This window comes from Ictidomys tridecemlineatus, chromosome 5 (genome assembly GCF_052094955.1).
Source record: "Ictidomys tridecemlineatus isolate mIctTri1 chromosome 5, mIctTri1.hap1, whole genome shotgun sequence".
Classification (NCBI taxonomy): domain Eukaryota; kingdom Metazoa; phylum Chordata; class Mammalia; order Rodentia; family Sciuridae; genus Ictidomys; species Ictidomys tridecemlineatus.
The window spans coordinates 9,710,859-9,733,165 of record NC_135481.1 but is presented as its reverse complement, the minus strand read 5'-3'; the positions used below and the strand labels follow the sequence as shown (position 1 = coordinate 9,733,165).

Here is a 22,307-nt window from a genome sequence, read left to right as displayed (position 1 = left end):
GCCCACCAAATATGACACTGGACAGAGGAAGGCCCCTGAACTATTGGTTCAAAAGAGCAAAAGGCAAGGTGGAACCTTCCTGTTGCTTCCAGTGGTTGCCCCCATCCTTGCAAGGACTAGCAATTATGTATTCAGTTGTATTATTCAGCTATCATATATTCAGTCTCAAGACCAGAGTCTCTAGGGGCCATGGCCTCAAGTCCCCCCAGGTCTCTAGTACACTTCCCTTTTCAGTGGGTATTTTTAGCTGGGTGTAAACAGTTACTGAAGCTCCCACGCCCCATTAAGCAGTGGAGTTTTGATGAGGGGGCAGGGCAGGGGCCCCTTAACTTACCCTGATCATCTGCATGTGTCTGGCTTTGGGGGTCTACAGCTGCCTCCAGGGCAGGGAAAGGGCAGCCAGGGAGTTTCTGGGCTCCCAATTTCCTCTCCATCCCCCCTTCCTGATAGCCTAGGCTCCCAAGAAAGGCCTGCCTGAGGCTGTGGCCACTGACCTCAGTGCTTGGGCACAATGCCCAGCCTGTTCCCAGGACCCTAGCACAAGGGCTGCTGGGAGCAGAGTTTAGGGCAGAAAGTCAGAGTGAAGCGTTGGTCCTGCCACATCCCAAGCCCCCTTTCCTCCAACCCTGTGGGGGTTGGGGTGACAGCTGCTGTCCCTTTGGGGTTAAATATAGTTTTCCAGTTACAGGACCTCAGTGTGGCACAGCCAGTCTGGTTTCTCCCTTTTGTTCGTTCTTCATTCATTCAGCACTCCTTTACTGAGCAGGCACTCTGGGCCCAGCCCATGTTGGGGATGCAGTTATGAGTCAGAACTAACTTTCCCCCTGCAGAGCTCCCAGTACGCCCTAAACCACAGGCCATGGCCAGTGAGGTTCTCGCTGCATTGCTAAAATGTGAGACTCTGGAGGCAGGCAGCCAGCATAGCTGGGAAACCAAGGAAGACTCTTGGCAGAGGTGGTTTTCAGAAAGTGACATTTTCAATTTTATTTTTAGGGGGAAGGCAATAGGTGCAAATATTTTTAAAAATAAATAAATAAAAGCAGCCAAAAAAACCCAAAATATCAAATATGAGTAAAAAGAAAGTATTCCTTGAATTTGATCCTACTCTCCCATCCCATCTCTGAGGCAACCTCTGTTATTTTTTTCTTGTGTCTTTCCAAAGATAACCTAGACATACCTGAGTCTATGGATATGTTGTATGTCTTCAAAAACAACTCATACAGGTGGTGCATGCCTGTAATCCTAGCAGTTTGGGAGGCAGACACAAGGAGGATCACAAGTTTGAAGCCAATTTCAGAAACGTATCGAGACCCTTATCTCAAATTTAAAAAAAAAAATGCGGGGTGCCGTTACACACGCCTGTAATCCCTGCAGCTTGGGGGACTGAGGCAGGAGAATCAAGAGTTCAAAGCCAGCCTTAGCAACTTAGCAAGGCCCTAAGCAACTCAGCAAGACCCTATCTCTAGAAAAAAATGTAAAAAGTTTGGGGATATAGCTCAGTGGTTAAGCACCCCTAGTTGATCCCAAAATAATAATAATAATAATTTTAAAATAGAAAGGGCTTGGGATGTTAGCTCAGTGGTAGACTTCTTTGGGATTCAATCCCTAGTACTGCCTGCAAAAAAAGAAAGAAAGAAAAACACATCTACTCATGGTATACAACAGATGATCTGTACCCGGTTGTATTCCATAGCCTTTTTCTTTTTTTTTTTTTTTTTTTTTTTTGTGTGTGTGTGTGTGTTAAACCACCAAAAGTTGAAATAATAGCCAGGAATGGCTTCCCACCTATAATCCCAGCTACTGGGGAGGCTGAGGCAGTAGAATTTCAAGTTCAAGGCCAGCCTGTGCAATTTAGCAAGACTCTGTCTCAAAAATTAAAAAGGACTGGAGGTGGGGAATGTAGAGCAGTGGTAGAGCACTTACCTGGTATGCACAGAGCCAATAGTACATACACATGCAGAGTTGAAATGGATACTCATAAATCCTTTACTCAGATCTGCCAGTTCTTGACATTTTCCTGAATTTTCTTATCTCTTTTATCTATATAAATACATATGAAAATGCATTTTTTTGCTGAGTTTAGTGCTGCATGTATCATGTTTTTCCTGAGAACCTATGTATCTTTTATATAATTATACTTAGGAAAGTTGACATTAATTCCAAATTATCTTATTATTCCTATTTCCCAATTGTCCTCAAATGATTTTTTTTTTTCGGTACTGGGGATTGAACCCAGGGGCACTTAACCACTGTGCCACATTTTCAGCCCTCTTTATTTTTTGAAATGGGTCTCTCTTAAGTTGCTTAGGGCCTCGCTAAGTTGTTGAGGCAGGTTTGAATTCATGATCTTCCTGACTCAGCCTCCCAAGCCACTGGGATTACAGGCATGTGCCACTGTGCCCAGCTCAGACGATTATTCTAGTTGTTTTGTTTTTTTTCCTCCCTAATCCAGAATCCAATTCAGGATCACTCATTAAATCCTGTTATGTTTGTTTAGTGTCCAATTTTTTAAAAATACTTTTTTAGATGTTGATGGACTTTCATTTTATTCATTTATTTATATGCTGTGCTGAAAATCAAACGCAGTGCCTCATACTTTCTAGGCAAGCACTCTACCACCAAGCCAAAATCCCAGTCTCTAGTGTCCAATTTTTTTTTTTTAAAGTGAGAGGAGAGAGAGAGAGAGAATTTTTTAAAATATTTATTTCTTTTTAGTTATTGGCGGACACAACATCTTTGTTTTTACGTGGTGCTGAGGATCGAACCCGGGCCGCACGCATGCCAGGCGAGCGCACTACCGCTTGAGCCACATCCCCAGCCCTCTAGTGTCCAATTTAACTAAAACATCATCCTAACCTTTTTGTTGCTGTTTTTTGATTTGGGAGTATTCTTGGTTTTGTTTTATGTTTTATAACATTGGCCTTGAGAGTTCGAACTGGTTGTTTTGGATTTGTTGAATTGCTTTCCTCATTCGAATCAAGTTGAACAGCACTGGCAGGAATACCACATAGGTTGAGACTGGATTCTCAGTGCATCACAGGAGGACACACTTGGTATCTGTTTGTCTCCTTATTGATGGTGCTCAACTTCATATGATTCCTTGGTTGAGGTGTTTGTCAGCTATCCCTACTGTTAAGATTCTCTTTCCCGGGCTGGGGATGTGGCTCAAGCGGTAGTGCGCTCGCCTGGCATGCGTGCGGCCCGGGTTCGGTCCTCCAGCACCACATACAAACAAAGATGTTGTGTCTGCCAATAACTAAAAAATAAATAAATATTTAAAAAAAAAAAAAAAAAGATTCTCTTTCCCCTTTCTGGTTAATCCAGAGGTTAATACTTAGAAGCTTTAGTGACACTTGAGCTGGTGTTTTTCCATTTTATTTTCTGTATCATGGGAAATCTTCTTAATTCTCACCTAGAGATAAGTTCTGATTCCACTATGGCTGAAGTGATGCTGTTCCCTCTCTGGAATTTGACTTATTTATCCAGTCCCCCATTAATGGGCATAAAGTCTTTCTTCCCATCTCTTGCTACTAGGAACAGTAGTCCTACTACATTTTAGGGGGCATTTGTGCAGCAGAAGTATTCCCTTGCTGCACCCCCAAGGTTGAATGGATGTTCTCTAGGTGAAGAGACAGGGAGCAGGGAAGGAATGGCAAGGAAGGGAGGTGGGCAGAATATAGGTAATAGCCAGTGGGAAATAAGTCGGGCCAAAGTACTGGGAGGTAGCAAGTCCCAGAAAGGTCAAGTGACTCCCCAGGTCATACAGCAGTTGGTAGCAGAGGCATGTCCAGGACTCAGAGCGCCTGACTCCCTGGACAGTGTTCTGCAGATAATCTTATGAAGGACCCTTCTTTGTCCTTGACGCAGGCTGGATTGTGGAGACCTAAGATTGCATTCATCTCTCTCAGCCACTGTCTCTCATGACTCAGGCCTAGAAGGGAAGGGGTTCACTTCCTGGGGATCCCTTAAGGAGGAGGCCCCAGCCTGGCTACTATAGGGGACTGCTGAGCCATCCTGGGCTCAGGATCTCACCAGCGAAGAGCCTCTCAGAAGGGCCAGCAACTCCACTCCTCTGAGCAGCCCTTGGAACTGCAGGTTCTCACTGAGAATTACAGAGGAAATGGGTCCCAGAGGCACAGCTAGTTGAGTAAAGGTAATGGGTTTGGCTCCTCTCTGAGTCTAGAGCTTCTGATTTTCAAAGCCCCACCCCTCTAGACAGCCCACCCTGGACACTCCTGGGCTTGCCCCTTCCTCTGAGCACTAATGTCTTAGACTCTTATGGCTGCTTCTCTCCCCCACACTGCTCTGCACTGACCCAATCTCATGGTTCCCAGTCCAACAGCAACTCCTGGGGGCATAGTGTGGACACATAAGACAAGGGGTCTTAGGTGCCAGGAGGACTGCAGAGCAGATCAGGAGTCTGGAATAGGACTCCAGAAGCTCACTCAAGGTGTGACGACCTCTGGCAAGGCCACATGCCCCTCTGGGCCTCACTTGAAGTCCTCATCTGTAAAATGGAGATAATAATAGCCTGTCTCTCAGAGTTATTAGGATTGGGTGAACAATGACGTGCCAAGGACAGGGCCTGGCATTGGATAAGTGCTCAGAAAACAGGACCTGTTATTATTTTTATTATTATCATTGAGGCAGCAGGGAGGTGGCAGCAGCAGCTGCAGGCTGGGAAGGAGTGTTTGCAAACTGACAGCTGGAAGGGTGACTAACAGGGCAACAGCCTCCGCGCCCTCCTGTGGTGGCAGCCGGGTTTTGAGTTTGGGGAAGCTGGGGGAGGTGTGGGGATGTTAAATACTGGCAGGGCCTTCTGGCTAAAAGGACCTGAAGGTTGGGGACCAAGTTAACCACAGTGGAACCCCAACTCAAGCTTGGAATGTCATTCCTAACTAGCTTTGTGACCTTAGGCAAGTTGTTCACTCTCTGGAGCCTCAGTTTCCTAGTCTGTAAAATGAAAGTAAGGAGAGCTCACAGCTCCCTGTAGCATGCATCTTGTTGGGCCCAAGTGCAGGTTCCTGTACTCGTGGTGGCTCAGTCATGTGAATGTGGCTGTGGAAATCCAAGCTCATCCTCCATGGGCCTCAGTGCCCCTGAATAGACAGCCTCTGGATGTGGGAAGGGCTGTGTGTTCTGCAGAGATGAGGAGCAGGGCATGCTAAACAAGTTCGGGGTCTCATTGCACTTCCTCCACAACCTGCTTGCATGGGGCCTCTGTGCTCCACTTAAGAAAGAGGGATGTTCAGAAGGGTTGAGTCATTCACCCTGAGTTGCATGGCGGAGCAAGGTTTGAAATCCAGATCTGCCTGACTGTGTAGAGCCAGGAGTATGGCCTAGAAGTGGTCATTTTCCCTGGTTCCTTTCTCCCCAGCTTCTGCTGGGCTCTAGGATTAAGGATCCAAACCTCCCAAGGCCACAATGCCCTCAGAATCCATCCCCTGGGCTGGGGATGTGGCTCAAGCGGTAGCGCGCTTGCCTGGCATGCGTGTGGCCCGGGTTTGATCCTCAGCACCACATACAAACAAAGATGTTGTGACCGCCGATAACTAAAAAATAAATATTAAAATTCTCTCTCTCTCTCTGTCTCTCTATTTAAAAAAAATAAAAATATCTCTTGAGTCTCCACTTTCAGTTCTTTAAAAAAAAAAAAAAAAGAATCCATCCCCTGTTTCATACAGTAGATTAGAAGCCCCCCTGCAACCTGCAAGGTTTATGTCAGGCCCAAACCTTTGATACAGCAGAGACAAGGCTGGGCTTTGGAAGCTTGGGGTCATGGAGTTCCAGGTGAAGCCTGTCCTGCCTTTTCTCCTCATTGACTTCCATCCTAGCCAGTTTCTCAGGCTATGCCTGTCTCCTCCCTACACCAACACCCTTTCTCTGGCTGCCACACCAATTTCTCTCTGGGGTACCTTCTCTGACCTTCCCTCTGTTTTTGTAAATCCTCCAGTCTTCAGGGCTCAGCTCAGTACTCCCCAAACACACCTCTGCACTGAAATATTCTCTCCCACTATCTGATTGGAGGCAGTTGATCATGTTTGTTACCATCAGCCCAGCTGCTGAACCCCTCCATCCCATCAAAATAAGCATGATGACAAGGTTCATGGAGAAGTCTCTGTCCCAATGAAAATGTGGCCACAGAGTTGCCTCTGGACTGTGTTTGGGAAGGTGGTGGTGGTGGAAGGAGTCACACAGGTGTGCAGATAAGGTTTGCTTGCTGTTCTTGGAATGTGGAGTTGGTTGGGGTAGTTCTTTGGGTGGTTCAACTTTGTTGAAGTAAACACAACCAAGAAGTTCACCAGTCATAAGGGTGAAGTTCAGTGAATTGCCACAGAGTGCACCCACTCCATGACTGGGTTCAAATGTTTCATATAACCATCACCCAGAGGTTCCCTCTTGCCCCTTCCAGTCTTCCTCAAAGGGTGGTCATCTGACAGTATGAATTGGTTTGGCCAGATTTTGAGCTTCATACAAATGGAATCACATAGTATGTGCTTTTCTGTTTCTGGCTTCTTGGTTTGTGTTATGTTTAGGAATTCATCAAGGCTGTTTTGTAGCTGAAGTGTATTGTGCTTGTCCCTGTACAATGTCTCCTCTTGTAACCATTTTATTCTCTGGGTACCTGAGCCCATCCCAATCTGCAATTTACTACAAAATATTCATCTGAGTGAGCCTGTGCCTGTCCTGATGGACATGTGCCTTGTTTTTTTCTTGGTATGTACCCAGAAGGGGGCTTTTGTAGAGGAATCTGGTAGGCCCACAGAACACACGGGACTTTCCCAGGTGACACAGCACCTTCTGAGTCTCACAAAGCTGTCCTGGGCTTCCTTTCTCTCCAGGCCAGCTGCTGCCCCAAGCTTGGGACTGTTGGGCAGTTGGCTGTAGTGCTGCTGACTCTCCAAGCCTCCTTTGCTCCCCTTGGTCATTCCATTGGACCTCTAAGGCCCCCTATGTACTTAGGGTTGATAGCTGCCTCTGATCCTGGGAGACTTCATGCTCCTGCCTCAGTCTGGAGAAAACAGCCCTGCTCTCACATTCCAGCTCTTGGAAGCCTTGGCACCTGATCACACTCCTTTTGGGGAAGGAGTCAATCCCAATATGGGTAGAAGCCATCTCTTCTTACCCCTCCTCATTCTTCATCTTTCTCCCCGCAGCTCTAATGGTACCAAGTGACAGATCAGCCTTCCTGTGACACGGAGACGCCAGATCTCCTGAGAAGATGTCGGCAATACAGGTACCGCGGAGGTGCAGATTTCAGGCATTTCTGTGTCCCTGTCACCCCCCAGGGGTGCTTAGTAAAAGAGCAGGGGGAGCTTAGATGAGCCTACCTTCATTATTCCCACCCTCTGTCCCAACCCAGGCTTTCAGTAAAGTAAAATTCCAGCACCCACTGTCAAGACACAGGGCCTCAAGATAAGAGCACAGGTCTGGGGTGGTAAGGAAGGGACCCAGAGTTCTCAGGAAAGAGACACATCACCCAGGCTCATGAGTTCAACTGAGAGTCTGTGACATCAAAGGCATGCAGGCAGGTGGGTGGAGAGGAGGCCCAGGATGCTTCTACCCACCTATCACCTGCCCTTCAGGCCGCCTGGCCATCCGGTACAGAATGTATTGCCAAGTACAACTTCCATGGCACTGCTGAACAGGACCTTCCCTTCTGCAAAGGAGATGTGCTCACCATTGTGGCTGTCACCAAGGTACTCAGGGACCTTATGCCCACCTCATCTTCCCACCTCTGGGACTTCCTTCTGGGTTTGGTTCACTTGCAGGGGAGGGTGGACCTGAGGATGTATCTGGGCTACCCTCTCGCCAGGACCCCAACTGGTACAAGGCCAAAAACAAGGTGGGCCGTGAAGGCATCATCCCAGCCAACTATGTCCAGAAGCGGGAGGGCGTGAAGGCAGGCACCAAACTCAGCCTCATGCCGTGAGTACCACAAGATGGGGACAGGGTAAAAGAGGAAGTAGGCGTGGTCCTTCCAGAAGAGCATCAGAGGAAAGCCTGGGACCAGAGAAAGGGACTTGTATGTAGGTCCAAGAGGAGGGACAGGACATCAGGCCAGACCTCATAGAGGGAGGAGCAGGAGGGGTTTGACAAGGACAGAAGAAAAAAGAGACAGGAAGCAGATAAGGACCTTGGTAGCCTGGCTGAGCCAGTGGGAGCTCCAGGAACAGAGGAAGCACTTTCAGAAAGCAGAGCATTAGGCACCAGGGTGGTCAGTACCCTTGGGCCACTGTGACCCCTGGCCACACCACTCCCCAGCTGGTTCCATGGCAAGATCACACGGGAGCAGGCTGAGCGGCTTCTATACCCACCGGAGACAGGCCTGTTCCTGGTGCGGGAAAGTACCAACTACCCCGGGGACTACACACTGTGCGTAAGCTGTGACGGCAAGGTGGAGCACTACCGCATCATGTACCATGCCAGCAAACTCAGCATTGACGAAGAAGTGTACTTCGAGAACTTAATGCAGCTGGTGGAGGTGAGGGTGGGAGGGTACCTGTAGGTGGCCTCACCATCCCCACATATACCCCAAACCTATCTGTGGATACTAACACACAACCCTAGATTCTAGCTCTAATCCTACCTGCAGCTTCTGGTGGGCTAACCCAGACATGTTGGCAATCTCTAAGCCTCTGTTTTCCTCACACTTTGGTGGAGCACCTGCTGCATGCCAGGGCTGACCTCTGATCCTATAATCCTCCCCTAAGAAAGGTGGCATTATCCCCGTTTTGTGTATTAAGACATAAAGGTTCAAAGCAATTAAGGGCCCCTAGCTATATATTGAAGGTTCCAGGACTGGAGTCCGAGTCTCTTTCATCCTAGAACTCCCTTCCCTCCATTTGCATAACCACATGCCCAGATGTATATATGTAAACAGGAGCCCTACACCTTGATGGTCAGGTACATCTAGCTTCCCCTGCATGGACATGCTCATAGGTTCTTGCAGCTTCCAAGGCCAGCTCTTTCAGATCTAGCCCAGCCACACCTGGCATCCAGTAGCTGCCGGTAGCTTCCCAGATGCCTCCAGACTCACTTCGCTGTCTTGGCAAAGGAAGGTGGGGTCCTGAGCACACCTGGCTAGAGGTTGACATTAGGACCAAACCAGAGTTTGCCCTCTACCTCAGGATTCTGGTGAGCCTGAATGGTAGCAACAGCCAGCTGTCTGTCCAGCAGCTGGGTGTAGGGTGGCATGGGAAATGGACAGACATTCCTGCCCTGCCAGAAATGGGGAGCCCTCCCTATGCAAATAGTTCAGGAGGGTGGGGTCAGCCTCTGCTGCCCTCTGGTGGTCAGGCCTGAGCAGTGCATACTAGCTGAGACGACATGGGGCCCATTGGAGGCTGGCTCTAAGCACCTGCCCTCCTCTCCCCAGCACTACACCACTGATGCAGATGGACTCTGCACACGCCTCATCAAACCAAAGGTCATGGAGGGCACAGTGGCAGCCCAGGATGAATTTTACCGCAGTGAGTGCATCTACCCCAAACCTACTCACCTGCCTCCCCACCCCCAGGCCTCTGGCTCTGCCCCCATTCTGGAGATAGTCCAGTCTGTCTGTCCCATTGGGGGCTGATCTTTGGCCTGTCCAGCATCCACACCCTCACTGACCCCTCCCACAGGTGGCTGGGCACTGAACATGAAGGAGCTGAAGCTGCTGCAGACCATTGGGAAGGGAGAGTTTGGAGGTGAGCTGGAGGGTCTAGGAGCCTGGGAAGAGCTGGGAGTGGGGATGTCTGGGGAGTCCAGGAACAGCCCTCAATTCTTCTCCCTCCAGATGTAATGCTGGGTGATTACCGGGGGAACAAAGTTGCTGTCAAGTGCATTAAGAATGATGCCACCGCCCAGGCCTTCCTGGCTGAAGCCTCTGTCATGACGTGAGTTGGGTGGAGGCAGGGGGAGGCTGCCCACAGGCAAGGGTGGGGCGTGGGGGGGGGAGCTGGGCAGGCTCCAAAGGCTCCAACCACCCTGTCCTGCCCCAGGCAACTTCGGCACAGCAACCTGGTACAGCTTCTCGGTGTAATTCTAGAGGAGAAGGGCGGGCTCTACATTGTCACTGAATACATGGCCAAGGTGAGCACCTGCCCAAATCCTGGCTGGATCTGCCTCCTTGACTCCCCCTGCCCCCACCCCAACTGAGCTTTGAAATCACTAGGGCCGGACTTTTGTCCTAGCCCATGATTTGCTGACCATGACTTTGAAGAGTTCAGGTTACCTCTCCAAGCCAGTTTCCTCACCTGTGAAATGAAGATGATAATAATAAGCCTACCTCAGAGATTCTGTGAGGGTTGAGGGGTAATGCTGACATGGTGTCCAGCAGCAATGTCCCGCTCCTTCCCTCTTACTACTCCCCTGGTGTTGCCATTTACCTAGCCCTCAAGCCCACTGTCCAGGGGGCTACAGGGCAAATCTGACCTGAGGGGCTGATCTTGTCTGTCTTGCCCCCAGGGCAGCCTGGTGGACTACCTGAGATCTCGGGGTAGGTCGGTGCTGGGCGGAGACTGTCTCCTGAAGTTCTCACTGTGAGTGAAGCAGTCCCTGGGGTTGGGATGAGGGTTCTAGGAAGACTCCCCAACCTGCTGTGGGAGCCCTGATCTGAGGGGCCATGTGACTGGCCTGCCCCCCAGAGACGTCTGTGAGGCCATGGAATACCTAGAGGGCAACAACTTTGTGCACCGGGACCTGGCTGCCAGAAATGTGCTGGTGTCTGAGGACAATGTGGCCAAGGTCAGCGACTTCGGCCTCACCAAGGAGGCCTCCAGCACCCAGGACACAGGCAAACTGCCAGTCAAGTGGACAGCCCCCGAGGCTCTGAGAGAGAAGGTGGGACCAGCCTTCCCCTGGGTCCTAAGCTGTGGTGGGCTAGGGTTCTGTGTCACCCACTACCCCTAGATTCTCAGGATCTGACATTTCTTCTCCCATCCACATATCAGAAATTCTCCACCAAGTCTGACGTGTGGAGCTTTGGAATCCTTCTCTGGGAAATCTACTCCTTTGGGCGAGTGCCTTACCCAAGAATTGTAAGTCTGGGCGCTAGGGCCTGGTGCATGGCTGGGACTGATAGAATGGCAGGGGTGTGTCATCCCACTGGGTCTGAAGTCTCAGACCTGCCCTGGGGAGTTTCCAGGCCACTTCCATGCCTGGGTCTGAGGTAGAGCTGAAAGGGGGGGTCCCTGAAGAGGGATGCCAGGTAGGAATCCTCTCTATGGTCAGGTGTTAGACCAGGACGCAAGAAAAGACCACTGACTCCAATTAAAATCAAATTAAAGCAAGCTTATTATTTCGACTGGCTGGGCTGCCTCTCCCTCCCAAAACGGCAGGAACAAGACAGCAGCAGCAGCAGCTTTCCTGCAGCCCAGCTTTATAGCCCAGAAAGTTACACAAAGGGGGGTTACAGATAACAGAACTCTGACAAGCATCACACTAATGGTAGTTTACAATTTTTGCTGGCCCCAACATCAGAATTTATGAGGACCATTAGAGCCTCAGAGAAGGTCGTTGTCTGGCCAGGGAAGGCCAATATTTATGAGGTGTCACTAAAGTTTCAGAGAGGGCTGCTCTCTGGTCAGAGAGCCAGGCGTGGGTGAGTTCAAGGCACAGGCAGGCATTCCAAGCAGGTTCAGAATTTGCAGTAATTTATAGTAAAGCCGAAATTCCTTTTCATGGCTTTGTGGCGAGATTGCTCCCAATTTTAAGAAAAGATCAGGTTGGGTCTATCACAGGCACTACCCTAACATGTACCACTCATCTTCCCACAGCCCCTGAAGGACGTTGTCCCTCGGGTGGAAAAGGGCTATAAGATGGACGCCCCAGATGGCTGCCCACCCGCAGTCTATGAGGTCATGAAGAACTGCTGGCATCTGGATGCCGCCACACGGCCCTCCTTCCTCCAGCTTCGAGAGCAGCTTGAACACATCAAAGCCCATGAGCTGCACCTGTGACCTCTGCTTCTACCCAGGTCATGGGCCTGTGGGGACTGAACCTGGAACACAGACCTGGTGCCCCTGCTGCTCGCTGGGCCCAAACCTGAACTGAGCCCCAGTGGGCTGGCAGGCTTCTTTCCTCTGCCCAGCCTGTCCCCTCTGGCCCCCAGGCACCCCACCTAAGCCTGGCACCTTCTCTCATGGACCCACCTGTAGGGCTTGGGGTGCCTGCCCACTGCAGGGGCCAGGAAGGGAGGCAGCTGAGGAGTGGAGGCAGTGCCCCCATCACAGTCAGCCATCTCCTGGCCTCCCATCGCTCGCCTTCTTAGAGTTTTATTCCTTTACTTTTTTGAGATTTTTTTCCGTGTGTTTATTTTTTATTATTTTTCAAGATAAGGAGAAAGAAAGTACCCAGCAAATGGGCATTTTACAAGAAGTACGAATCTTATTTTTCCTGTCCTGCTCCCCAGGGTGGGGGGGACTGGCCCCTTTCTAGGGACCCATGCCCCAGCCTCGTTCCCCATTCCGTGTTCCGTGTCCCGTGTCGCCTCGGTCGCCCGTGTTTGCGCTTGACCATGTTGCACTGTTTGCATGCGCCCGAGGCAGACGTCTGTCAGGGGCTTGGATTTCATGTGCCGCTGCCGCTCGCCTACCTGCCTTGTGAGATGGAATCGTAATAAACCACTCCATGAGGACACCGCCATCCAGCCTCGGCGCTTCCTCCGCCGAGCCTGCCTGTCCTGCCGGGTCGTCCCCCCATGCCATTTTGTCCATCCCTCTGTCTCTGTGAGTGGAGCTGGGAGGAAGCATGGCCGGGAAATGTAGCCTCCGCTTTGTGTCAGCTGCACGAGCGACTGTCCTATGTCTGCCCTTGGGGAAGCGCTCACTGTCCGCCCCTCCCCACCCAGTGCCACCTGGCCCTGGCGCTGGGGGGGGCGGGGGCTGTCCACAGGGTGTTGCCTGAAGGTCCTGGGCTGCCTCTCCTGCTGTGTTCAAGCCTTCAACACAAGGGGTGTGGAACTGAGGGTAGGGGAGGGGCTAGGCCTGACAGATGGGGAGGGGGTCCCCATGGCAGATGCGTAGCTCATGCCTGAAAATGCTAACCCTGGACCATGTTGGGGAAGGGGAGGCTCCAGCCTTTGGTGGTTCTCACGTTTCACCTACCATGTAATAGCTTTGCCCTGACCCCACCATCATCTGTACCAACCCCTGTGCCTTACTGGACTTTGCAGGGGATGGAGATCCAGCCCTGTGTTCAGGGATCTTCCTTACCCACTCCATGCAGGGCACACAGATAGGGAATGAAGACCAGCTATGGGCTTCTCTCCCTGCACTCAGGTTGTCCAACAGAGCCTGGGAAGATGGGAAGGCTTGATTCAATCCCTGAGGCAGATGGGGGGTTCCAGTTGTCCCAGCACTCCTGACCCTCCTCTCACCGCAGCAAGACTGAAAAGCAGGGTGTTCTGACCTTAAGTGTGCCTGGTACTTGCTTCTCAGCCCTGCTGCACTTCCTTCCACTGCACTCTCTCCTTGCCGGTGCAGCAGCCTCATCACCTCCATCTTCTGCAAACACTGCCAGACTAATTTTTTTGAAAGTGGACCATTATTCATTCATTCATTCAACAGCAAATATTTGCATATTGGCTGTGTGCTAGTCCTGGCATTCATCAGTGAGCAAAAGCAAACCCTGTGGAGTTCATGTTTGGAAAGACAAACAATCACACATAGTAACAAGCATCAGGGCTGTGAAAGAAACGCGTAACATGGGAATCTTGAGATCAAAGAGTACTTCCTGGAAGAAACATTTAAGATAAGAAGGTTGAGCAAGAACACAGGTGGTGGTAAGCAGCACATCAGGGAGAGAAGTTGAGACTCAAGGGGGTAGCTTGTTTGGAATATCCAAGAAAATGGGTGATGATTCTATACAGATAGCCTGGGGCTGGGAGATGGAGTTGGAGAAGGGAATCTTTAGCCAGGGAGATGGAGTTGGAGAAGGGAATCTTTAGCCAGGATGTGGTCAACAGCCTTGGAAAGCCAATGACAGGCTATGAGCAGGATAGGAGAGTGACATGTCAGACTGTAGTTTTAAAATGATCACGTTTGGCTGGGTGTGGTGTCCGTATTGTCAGCAATTTGGAATGTTGATACAAGAGGACCACAAGTTTGAGGCCAGGTGAGGTAACTTGGTGAGACCCTGTCTCAATACAAAGAATGGTGGGAGGTAGGTGGACTCTAGAGAGATGTAAGGGGTAAAATTGACCAGACTTGGTAATGGATTCAGTATAAGGATGAAGAAGAGGGAGGTACCATTAATGCCTGACTACCCCAATGACTGGATGCAGGCAGGGTATGTGCAGGGCACCTGTTAAGCAAGGGAACCAGGAGACTTGTGTTTAGGAGGGAGCATCAGGAGTTATGTTAAGGGTATGTTGAATTTTAAATGTTGTTGAAACTGCCATGAGGCCAGATGTGTTGACCTACATCTGTAATCCCAGTGACTCGGGAGGCTGAGACAGGAAGATGGCAAATTCCAGGCCAGCCCCAGGAACTTAACAAGACGTCTCAAAATACAAAAAGGGCTGAGGATGTAACTCAATGGTTCAATCCCCAGTACCAAGAAAAAGAAAAGAAACTTTAAGGTGTTGAGTAAGTTGTTAGAACCCAGACACTAGAGGAAGAAATTTTGAGTTATTTTAGAGACCAGAGTGTGGCCCAACTGATGGGGTCCTGAGTGAAGGTAGGCCCAGGCAGCTGGATGTTCCAACTCTTTTCCCACCTGGTAGCATGTCCTCATTCATTCATTACTCCTCTCTCAAACACACATACTCAGACTTGTTTTCTAGTTTGGCCCCTTTCTTCTCTCTCATCCTTCCCTTCAGGATTGAACCTGAAGCCATGGGCAAGTATGAGGTCACTGTGGAAGGACACAGAAGGTCCAAGATCAATCCTTGAGGGACTCTTATCATTGAAAGAGAAAAATGAAGAAATTGGCTACATAGGTGCTGAGGAGGAAACAAGAAAAGGCTGCGTCACAGGCCAAGGGAGAGATCAGAGTGGGGCCACCAGGGTCCCTGCTTCACAAGAGACATGGAAATGGAGGCCGAGTTGCCTGCTGAGTAACCACAAGGAAGTCATTGTTGGCCTTAGCAATATCTGTCTTTGGTAGGGACCTTTCCAGATGGCAGTGGCTAGAAGGAACAAGCAATCTGAGGTCAAAAACTTTCTGAGGAATTTAACCATAATGGAGAGGAAGGAGAGCTTGAGAGAGGAATATGTGGAGTGGTTTTTATGAAGGCAAAGGCTTCAGCAAATTTGACTGCCAACCGGAAGGACATTGACTTTTGGGTCATGTCCAAATCCTGTAAGGGAAGCAGAAGATACAAAGGGGGAGGAAATGGCAGTGGAACACTCCTTACAGCAAGGAATGGGAGGCTGGACCTGGCACAGGGAGGGAGGGTCTGGGAGGGGAAAGGGACAGTCCCTCAGATATTGCAGAGTGGGAGAGAGTTCATGCAGTGGTGTACTCGTGAATGTTTAACAACCAAATCTAGGGCCAGGGGGTGGGGTGGGGAGCTCTTTATAGTGTTTATAGTGTTTATGATACCTACGGGATAAGTATTCTCCATGGCCAGTTTGAGCCTACCAACCTGACTTCACTAATGCAGGGGTGGGTGGAGATTTTCATAACTCTCACTAGCTAGTCCAAGTCAACTAGGGTCCAGAATTCTGTAATGGTGCCCATATGAATCGACAGGGCCCAGCTGATAGGGTCCTGAGTGAAGGTAGGCCCAGGCAGCTGGATGTTCCAATTCTTTTCTCACCTGGTAGCATGTCCCCATTCATTCATTACTCCTCTCTCAAACGGTCTCTCAGTCTCGTTTTGTAGCTTGGCCTCTTCTCTCTCATCCTTCCCTTCTGCTCTGTGCTGGCTGCTGGCTCAGTGTAGATGAGAAGACATCTTTAGGAGCTTGTGGACAAACGGGGAAAACCTCTTCTCCAGACTTTCAACTTGGTGCCCAGAAATCCAGTGGGGTGACACCTGCTCCCTGATACCAGCACCAGCTAGTGAGGCAGAAGCAAAGGGAGGTGCCAGGCAGCTTCTTGAACACTGGGAGGGCAGCAGGGACAACAAGGGCATTCCCGGCAAAAGAAGGGCAGTTTGGAGCAAAGCTGGTGAGGTGCTTTAGTATGACTGGGCTCAGGTGCCAAAGGGTGTGATTTGGGAGCAAATGAAGCTGAAGAGGAAGCAGGGCCCAGATCCCAATTGGCTTAGCAGATCCAAAGAGAAGTTCAGGGCTGGGATTGTGGCTCAGTGGTAGAGCGCTCACCTAGCATGGTCGGGACCTGGGTTCGATCCTCAGCACCACATAAAAATAAAGGCGTTGTGTTGTGTCCAAAGAGAAGTTCAACTGCATGCCAAGATGACCAGGAGCCACTGAAGGCTTTAGAACAGAGGAATGATGTAGTTAGATCTGCATTTCAGGAAGATCACACTGGCCTGGAGGAGGTCTAGGTTGTGGTTGGAGATGAGCTGGTAGGGAGCCTGTAGCCAGGTTGGAGGGTGATTAATGGTGGTCCAGGCTGCAGAAACAGTGTGGAGAGGAAGATAAATTCAGCTGGTTTGTTTTTTTTTTTTTTTTTTTTTTTTTTTTTTGGCTTGGCTTGGCTTGGCTTGGGGGGTTTGGGGAACTTGGAATTTAACCCAGGGTGCTTTTTCACATTTCTAGCCTTATTTATTTATTTATTTTTATTCTGAGTCAGGGTCTCACTAATTTGCTTAGGGCCTCACTAAATTGCTGGGGCTGGTCTGAAACTTGTGATCCTCCTGCCTCAGCTTCCTGAGTGGCTGGGATTACAGTTGTGGTGGCCCACAAACCTGGCCCTTTTTGTTTTTTATTTTGAGACAGGGTCTTGCTAAATTACCAATATTGACCTTGAATTTAGGATTTTCCTGCTTCAGCCTTCTGAGTTTCTGGGGTTACAGGTGGCATTTTACTGAGTACTCAGTCTGATGGGTCTTTGATTTGTATTACCTCCGGAACTCTCTAGAAACTCTTGGAAGAATATATTATTTTTCTTTATTTTTTGGTACCAGAGATTGATTACAGGTGCACTTAAACACTGAGCCACATACCCAGTACTTTTTTAAAAAATGTTTATTTTGAGAAAGGGTCTCACTAAGTTGCTTAGGACCTTGCTAAGTTGCTGGGGCTGGCTTTAAACTTGTGACCGCTTGCCTCAGTCTCTTGAGCTGTTGGGATTATAGGTGTGCACCACCACACTCAGCCCTGGTATATATTGTTATTGTTTCCACATTATAGGCTCAGAGAGATTGAAGGACATGGTGACACAGTGTAAAAATGACAAGAGCAAACTTAAGAGCAATTCCTTTGCTAAAAATAAATAATTTTTAAAATATTTATTTTTTAAGTTTTAGTGGAAACAATATCTTTATTTTATATTTATGTGGTGCTGAAGATCAAACTCAGTGGCCTGTGCATGCCAGGAGAGCACTCTACCACTGAGCCACAACTCCAGCTCCTTGGGGCAATTCCTTTTACCCTCTAGCATGATAAGATGAGTGGTGAGACTAAAGGAGGCTGAGTAGGGGCTAGTGAAGAGGAATTTAGTTTGGACATGATGTTGGGAGAGTCTTAGTGACAAACAAGCAGAGATGTCCCCTGCAGAAAGAGAGACATTCTTTCAGGGCCTGTTGCTCCAGGGAGAGGCCATACTGGTAGTAGGGATTTGGGGAACAAGAACACAACAAAGGGGTCTGAGGTTGTAGCTCAGTTGTAGAGCACTTGCCTAGCACGTGTGAGGCACTGGATTTAATTCTCAGCACCACATATAAATAAATAAATAAAGGTCCATTAACAACTAAAAAAAAAAAAAAACCACAACAAAGTGCTGGAAGCTATGGGCCTAGATAGGCTGGGCCAGGGAGCATATAGAAAGTGAGGAGGGAAAGGAGCCCTGAGGAGCCCCAATTTAGGGAGCTGAGACAAAGCAGCTAAGGGAGCAGCCTAGGTAGGGGAGAAGCGGTTGAGAAAGGCAGGGGCCTCAGCACAGGGAAGGGAGGCCTCAACAACATAGGGGCATTGGGGTGGGGGACATGGGCAGGTTGCATGTTGCAGAGGTTGGGTTGAGAACAGCTCATTAGGTCCAGAGAACAGGGCCCATTACTCAGGCCTTGCTAGAGCAATTCTCATGGACCACAGGGCAGGAGCTGGAAGAATGGAGTAAGGACAAGAAGAAAGGACAAGTTGGGATCCCCGTTTCCAAAGCTTTGCTTTAAAATCCAGGGGGAGAGCAAGCAAAAGTGTTGCGGGCTTAGTGTTGAGAAAGGACTTCCTTTAGCACATCCTAAAATTGTCCATTTACAACCATGACTTCAGTCAATTCCTAGAGCTTCAGGAACTGAGTCCTACAGAGAACTTACGAAGCATAGCAAAACTTTAGCTATGCAGGGCTGCAGGTACAGTTCAGAGGTAGAGTTCATGTGGAGCATGCATGTGGCCCTGGGCTCCAGCATGAAGGGAAAAAAATTATGGTTCTTAACTACTCTGGAGTCTAAGTGGGAGAATCACAAGTTCAAAGCCAGCCTAGGACAATTAGACCCTGCCCCAAAGTAAAATGGGCTGGGGAGATGGCTCGGTGGTAGAGGTAAAGCACTGCTTAGTATGTCCAAGGTCCTGGGTTTAATCCCCAGTACCACAAAAGGAAAAGAAGAAACAAAGAAAGAAAGAAACTTCAGCTATCCAGAATTCTTGGCTAATGAATCACTCTGGAAAATCAACCTTTATTTGAACAAAAATACTTGAGGGGCATGTGTGAGCACTGGTCGATTCTCAGTACCACATATAAATAAATAAAAAAGTCCATTGACAACTAAAAGAAAAATTTTTAAAAAACACTCAAGGACTGGGGTTGTGGCTCAGTGGTAGAGTGCTTGCCTCACATGTGTGAGGCACTGGATTTGATTCTCAGCATCACATATAAATAAATGAATAAAATAAAGGTCCATCAATAACTAAAGAAATATTAAAATACTCAAACTAAAGGGTTTCCTTACCTTCTAAAAAATTTTTTTAATCAATCACAGAAATAGTCAAAAAACGTAGGCTTGGGGTGTAGTTCAGTGGTAAAGTGTGCACTTAGCATTTGTGAGGGTCCGTCACCAGCATCACAAAAATAAATAGAAAGTAGAGAGAACAGTATAATAAACCCCAAATTCCTATCATTTAGCTTCAACGGTTATCAACTCAAGGTCAGTTCTTTCTTGTCTACACTTCACTTGCTCTTCTCAGACTCTGCAATATCAATCCCAGACATTATATGAATCTATTCATAAATCTTTAGAATGTTTCTCCAAAGGATAAAATACATTTTTTTTTTTTTTTTAGTAATAGAGACTGAACCCAGGGTCTCATGAATGCTAAGCGAGTGCTCTACCACTGAGCTAAGCTCCAGCCCTTTTCATTTTTTAAAAAACATTGAAACAGGGTCTAAGTTGCCCAGGCTAACTCTCTAGCCCTCTTTTTGCCTCAGCCTCCCAAGAAGCTGAGATGATAGGTATGCACCACAGAGCCTGGCTGAGACAAAAGATATTTTAAAAATATAAGCACAGCCCACGACAGTGGTACATGCCTATAATTTCAGCAACTCAGGAGGCTGGGGTAGTAGGATCCCAAGTTCAAAGCCAGCAACTTAGTGAGGCCCTGTCTCAAAATAAAAAGGGTTGGAGATATGGCTCAGTATTTAAGCACCCCTTGGTTCAATCCCCAGTAACAACAACAACAAAATACCATATTATTCCAAAATTTAATGATAATTGCATAACATAATCAAATGTCCATTGTCTGGTTTACCCAATTGTCTTATTTTTTTTTCCAATTGGTGGATTAAGATTAGGCTTCCAGTATCTACACACTGCATTTATTTCCTTAGTCTCTTAAGAGTCCCTTTCTTTTTCGAGGCACCAGGGTGCAGGGCAGGGTAAGCTTTTGGGCTGAAGAGTGCAGGGAGGTGGATGGATGGTCAGAGTCAGGACATCCATGTGCGATTGATTACAGAGATAGGGTACAGAGGATGGTCTCTCCAACAGGGAGAAGAGGCCAGGGCTGCTGAAAGGTGGGGCTTGTCTTTGTGCATCCCTGAGCAACTCCTTCCACCAGCTGCTGGGGCTTAAGGAAGGTGAAAATACGTCCCAAGCTGAGGAGCAGGGACAGGGCTCAGGCTGGCAGGGGTCAGCTGCCCTTTCCACAGGCTGGAGGTGAGGGAGGGCTGGGGCCTGAGATCAGGCCTAGAAGTAACAGGATGTCTCTTTTGGGGAGGGAGGAAGAAGACAGAGCCAAAACCCAGGTCCTGGCCAGTCCCCAGCTCCACCCTACCTGGCCTTGGCCCAGGAGGGCCTCCCTGGCCTCCTAGCCTATCATCCACCTCCTATCATCCACCCTGGCACCCGGACACTGGCTCCCTTCACGATGCTGAGGGTCTTTGGTCCAGATCGTTTGCTCTGCCTTCTATTCCTGCTCCTGGCCCCCCACAGCGCTGAGGGAGACCGTCCTCCTTGGCGAAGGTTTGAGTACAAGCTCAGCTTCAAAGGCCCAAGGCTGGCATTGCCTGGGGCTGGAATACCCTTCTGGAGCCATCACGGAGGTGAGGGGAAGAGGTGGGGAGCAGCCACACCATGGGTCCCTCAGAGCGCTGGAGCTGGGACTAGATGGGGAATGGGTCTGCCAGTGCCTCTGTCCAGGGTGGGGCCTGGCTGGCATAGACAGCGTCGGGGCCCCAGGACCACTCCCAGGCTGGTTTCCTGCTCTACCCACTATAATTCCATCCCTACCCAGGAGCCTCAGTTTCTCCTCTCTGCCTTCCCTACCCTAGGACCACTCTCTTCTTTGTCTCTCCTTAGACCCCTCATCTTCCTTTGCCTCTCGGACGGTAAACACACATGAACTCTCTCTCCTCTCTTCCTCTCCCTCTCCCTCTCCCTCTCCCTCTCCCTCTCCCTCTCCCTCTCCCTCTCCCTCTCCTCTCCCTTCTCTCCCTCTCCCTCTCACACACACATATACACACTCTAAGTCCCAGACACACAGAAACAAATTACCTCAGACCAGTACAAGCTTACAGTCTAGGATTCATCTTGGTGGGTCATGGCTGTCCACAAGAACTGGGAGGCTACCTGGAGGGAGGCATCTTCGTGTCCAGCTGTTTTGCCACAGCAGGCACCAGCCCTTCCTTGTATGTGTGTTGGGGATAGAATCAAACCTGAAAGCATCTTACTCCACAGGTCTGTATATAAGGCCCTCCAAACCCAGAACTGTTACAAAGAGTCTATCTTCTACCTGATTTTGTTCTCAAAAAAAGTTTGTGATGACTAAGAATTATAAAATACAAAGGAGCTTAATTTAGGAATAAGTAAGAAAGATACTTGCAATGAGAATGGGGCAGGAAATAAGCGCAGGAATGTGGCTTTCTTCCAAAACATATACCTTGAGATTTGTTTAACCATAGATTTAGTTTAGAGCTTCCTGGCAGGCAAAGCAAAGAGAGCAAGCAGATGGCCTGTGTATTACTATCTATGAGATGTAAGTTCTGGAAAATGGCCCACTTGCTGACTGAGGCCCTTAAAGATGATAAAACCTGCTAGTAGGGTCTTTGTTCTAATCTCCTCACAGAGGAACGGGAAGTAAACATATGAGTGGGCTCTTTCTCTCAGCACCAAGCCAGGCTCTGCCTCAGGGTCAGGATGGCAGGGCAGGTACAATGCTCATTGTTCTGGGCCTTGCCAAGTGTCACAGACTGTGTAGGGTAGCAGAGGCACATTTTATGAAATCACCCAGTGATTTTGCTTGTAGCTTCTTCATTCATTCATTCACCTTTTATGGAACCCCCACTCCCATGCTCCTCTGTGTCCAGCCCGGTCAGGCTCAAGGAGCCCATGGTCTATGGCAAGGTCCACAGACACTCCACAGAAGGCTGAGCATGTAAGTGTAGCAGTTAGCAGACAACCCTGGTCTCCTGCAAGTCACTTCAAGGTGGCAGCAGCTTCCAGGGGCCCTGGGACTTGCAGCCTTGCTGTGTCTGAGCCTCCCTGCCCCCATCCCTGGCCGTTGCAGAGCAAACAGGCTGGATTAGCAGCCTTTGGAAAGTCCTGGCAGGGTCTGGGCCCTGGGCCAGGTTCCAGGCTGGCAGGCCGGAGGGCTGGGGAGCCAGCTGGAGTGGGGACTCAGACTTCCCTTCCCCTGGTTCTTACCAAGTCTCTCAGTGTCTCTCCTTTTTCTGCTCTCCTACTATGTAGGTCCCCACCAACACCAGGGATGGTTCTCACACTAGCTCCATCCTTCTCCCCTCCTCACTGACCTGAGAGCTAGC

General features: G+C 49.3%; 2 protein-coding genes and 1 long non-coding RNA gene across 4 annotated transcripts in view; 2 read left to right on the top strand and 1 right to left on the bottom strand.

The window, feature by feature from the left end:
- Window positions 1-12,630, top strand: part of Csk (C-terminal Src kinase) — a 20,365-nt gene extending 7,735 nt beyond the window's left edge. Inside the window, exons 2-13 of the mRNA XM_005316802.4 lie at window positions 7,158-7,237; window positions 7,587-7,700; window positions 7,817-7,929; window positions 8,266-8,485; window positions 9,380-9,473; window positions 9,627-9,692; window positions 9,782-9,881; window positions 9,987-10,077; window positions 10,453-10,526; window positions 10,632-10,827; window positions 10,938-11,024; window positions 11,763-12,630. Coding sequence (XP_005316859.1) covers window positions 7,223-7,237; window positions 7,587-7,700; window positions 7,817-7,929; window positions 8,266-8,485; window positions 9,380-9,473; window positions 9,627-9,692; window positions 9,782-9,881; window positions 9,987-10,077; window positions 10,453-10,526; window positions 10,632-10,827; window positions 10,938-11,024; window positions 11,763-11,945 — 1,353 coding nt within the window. The 5' untranslated portion in view covers window positions 7,158-7,222 and the 3' untranslated portion in view covers window positions 11,946-12,630. The remainder of the gene's footprint in view (window positions 1-7,157; window positions 7,238-7,586; window positions 7,701-7,816; window positions 7,930-8,265; window positions 8,486-9,379; window positions 9,474-9,626; window positions 9,693-9,781; window positions 9,882-9,986; window positions 10,078-10,452; window positions 10,527-10,631; window positions 10,828-10,937; window positions 11,025-11,762) is intronic.
- The window catches only part of LOC144377696 (uncharacterized), a 12,320-nt gene continuing 2,295 nt past the window's right edge, over window positions 12,283-22,307 (bottom strand). The window contains exon 2 of the long non-coding RNA XR_013438700.1: window positions 12,283-16,508. This is a non-coding gene — a long non-coding RNA (uncharacterized LOC144377696). The remainder of the gene's footprint in view (window positions 16,509-22,307) is intronic.
- The window catches only part of Lman1l (lectin, mannose binding 1 like), a 16,078-nt gene continuing 10,058 nt past the window's right edge, over window positions 16,288-22,307 (top strand). For both annotated transcript variants that reach the window (XM_005316956.4, XM_021728489.3), the window contains exon 1: window positions 16,288-20,588. In XM_005316956.4, coding sequence (XP_005317013.1) covers window positions 20,414-20,588 — 175 coding nt within the window. In that variant the 5' untranslated portion in view covers window positions 16,288-20,413. The remainder of the gene's footprint in view (window positions 20,589-22,307) is intronic.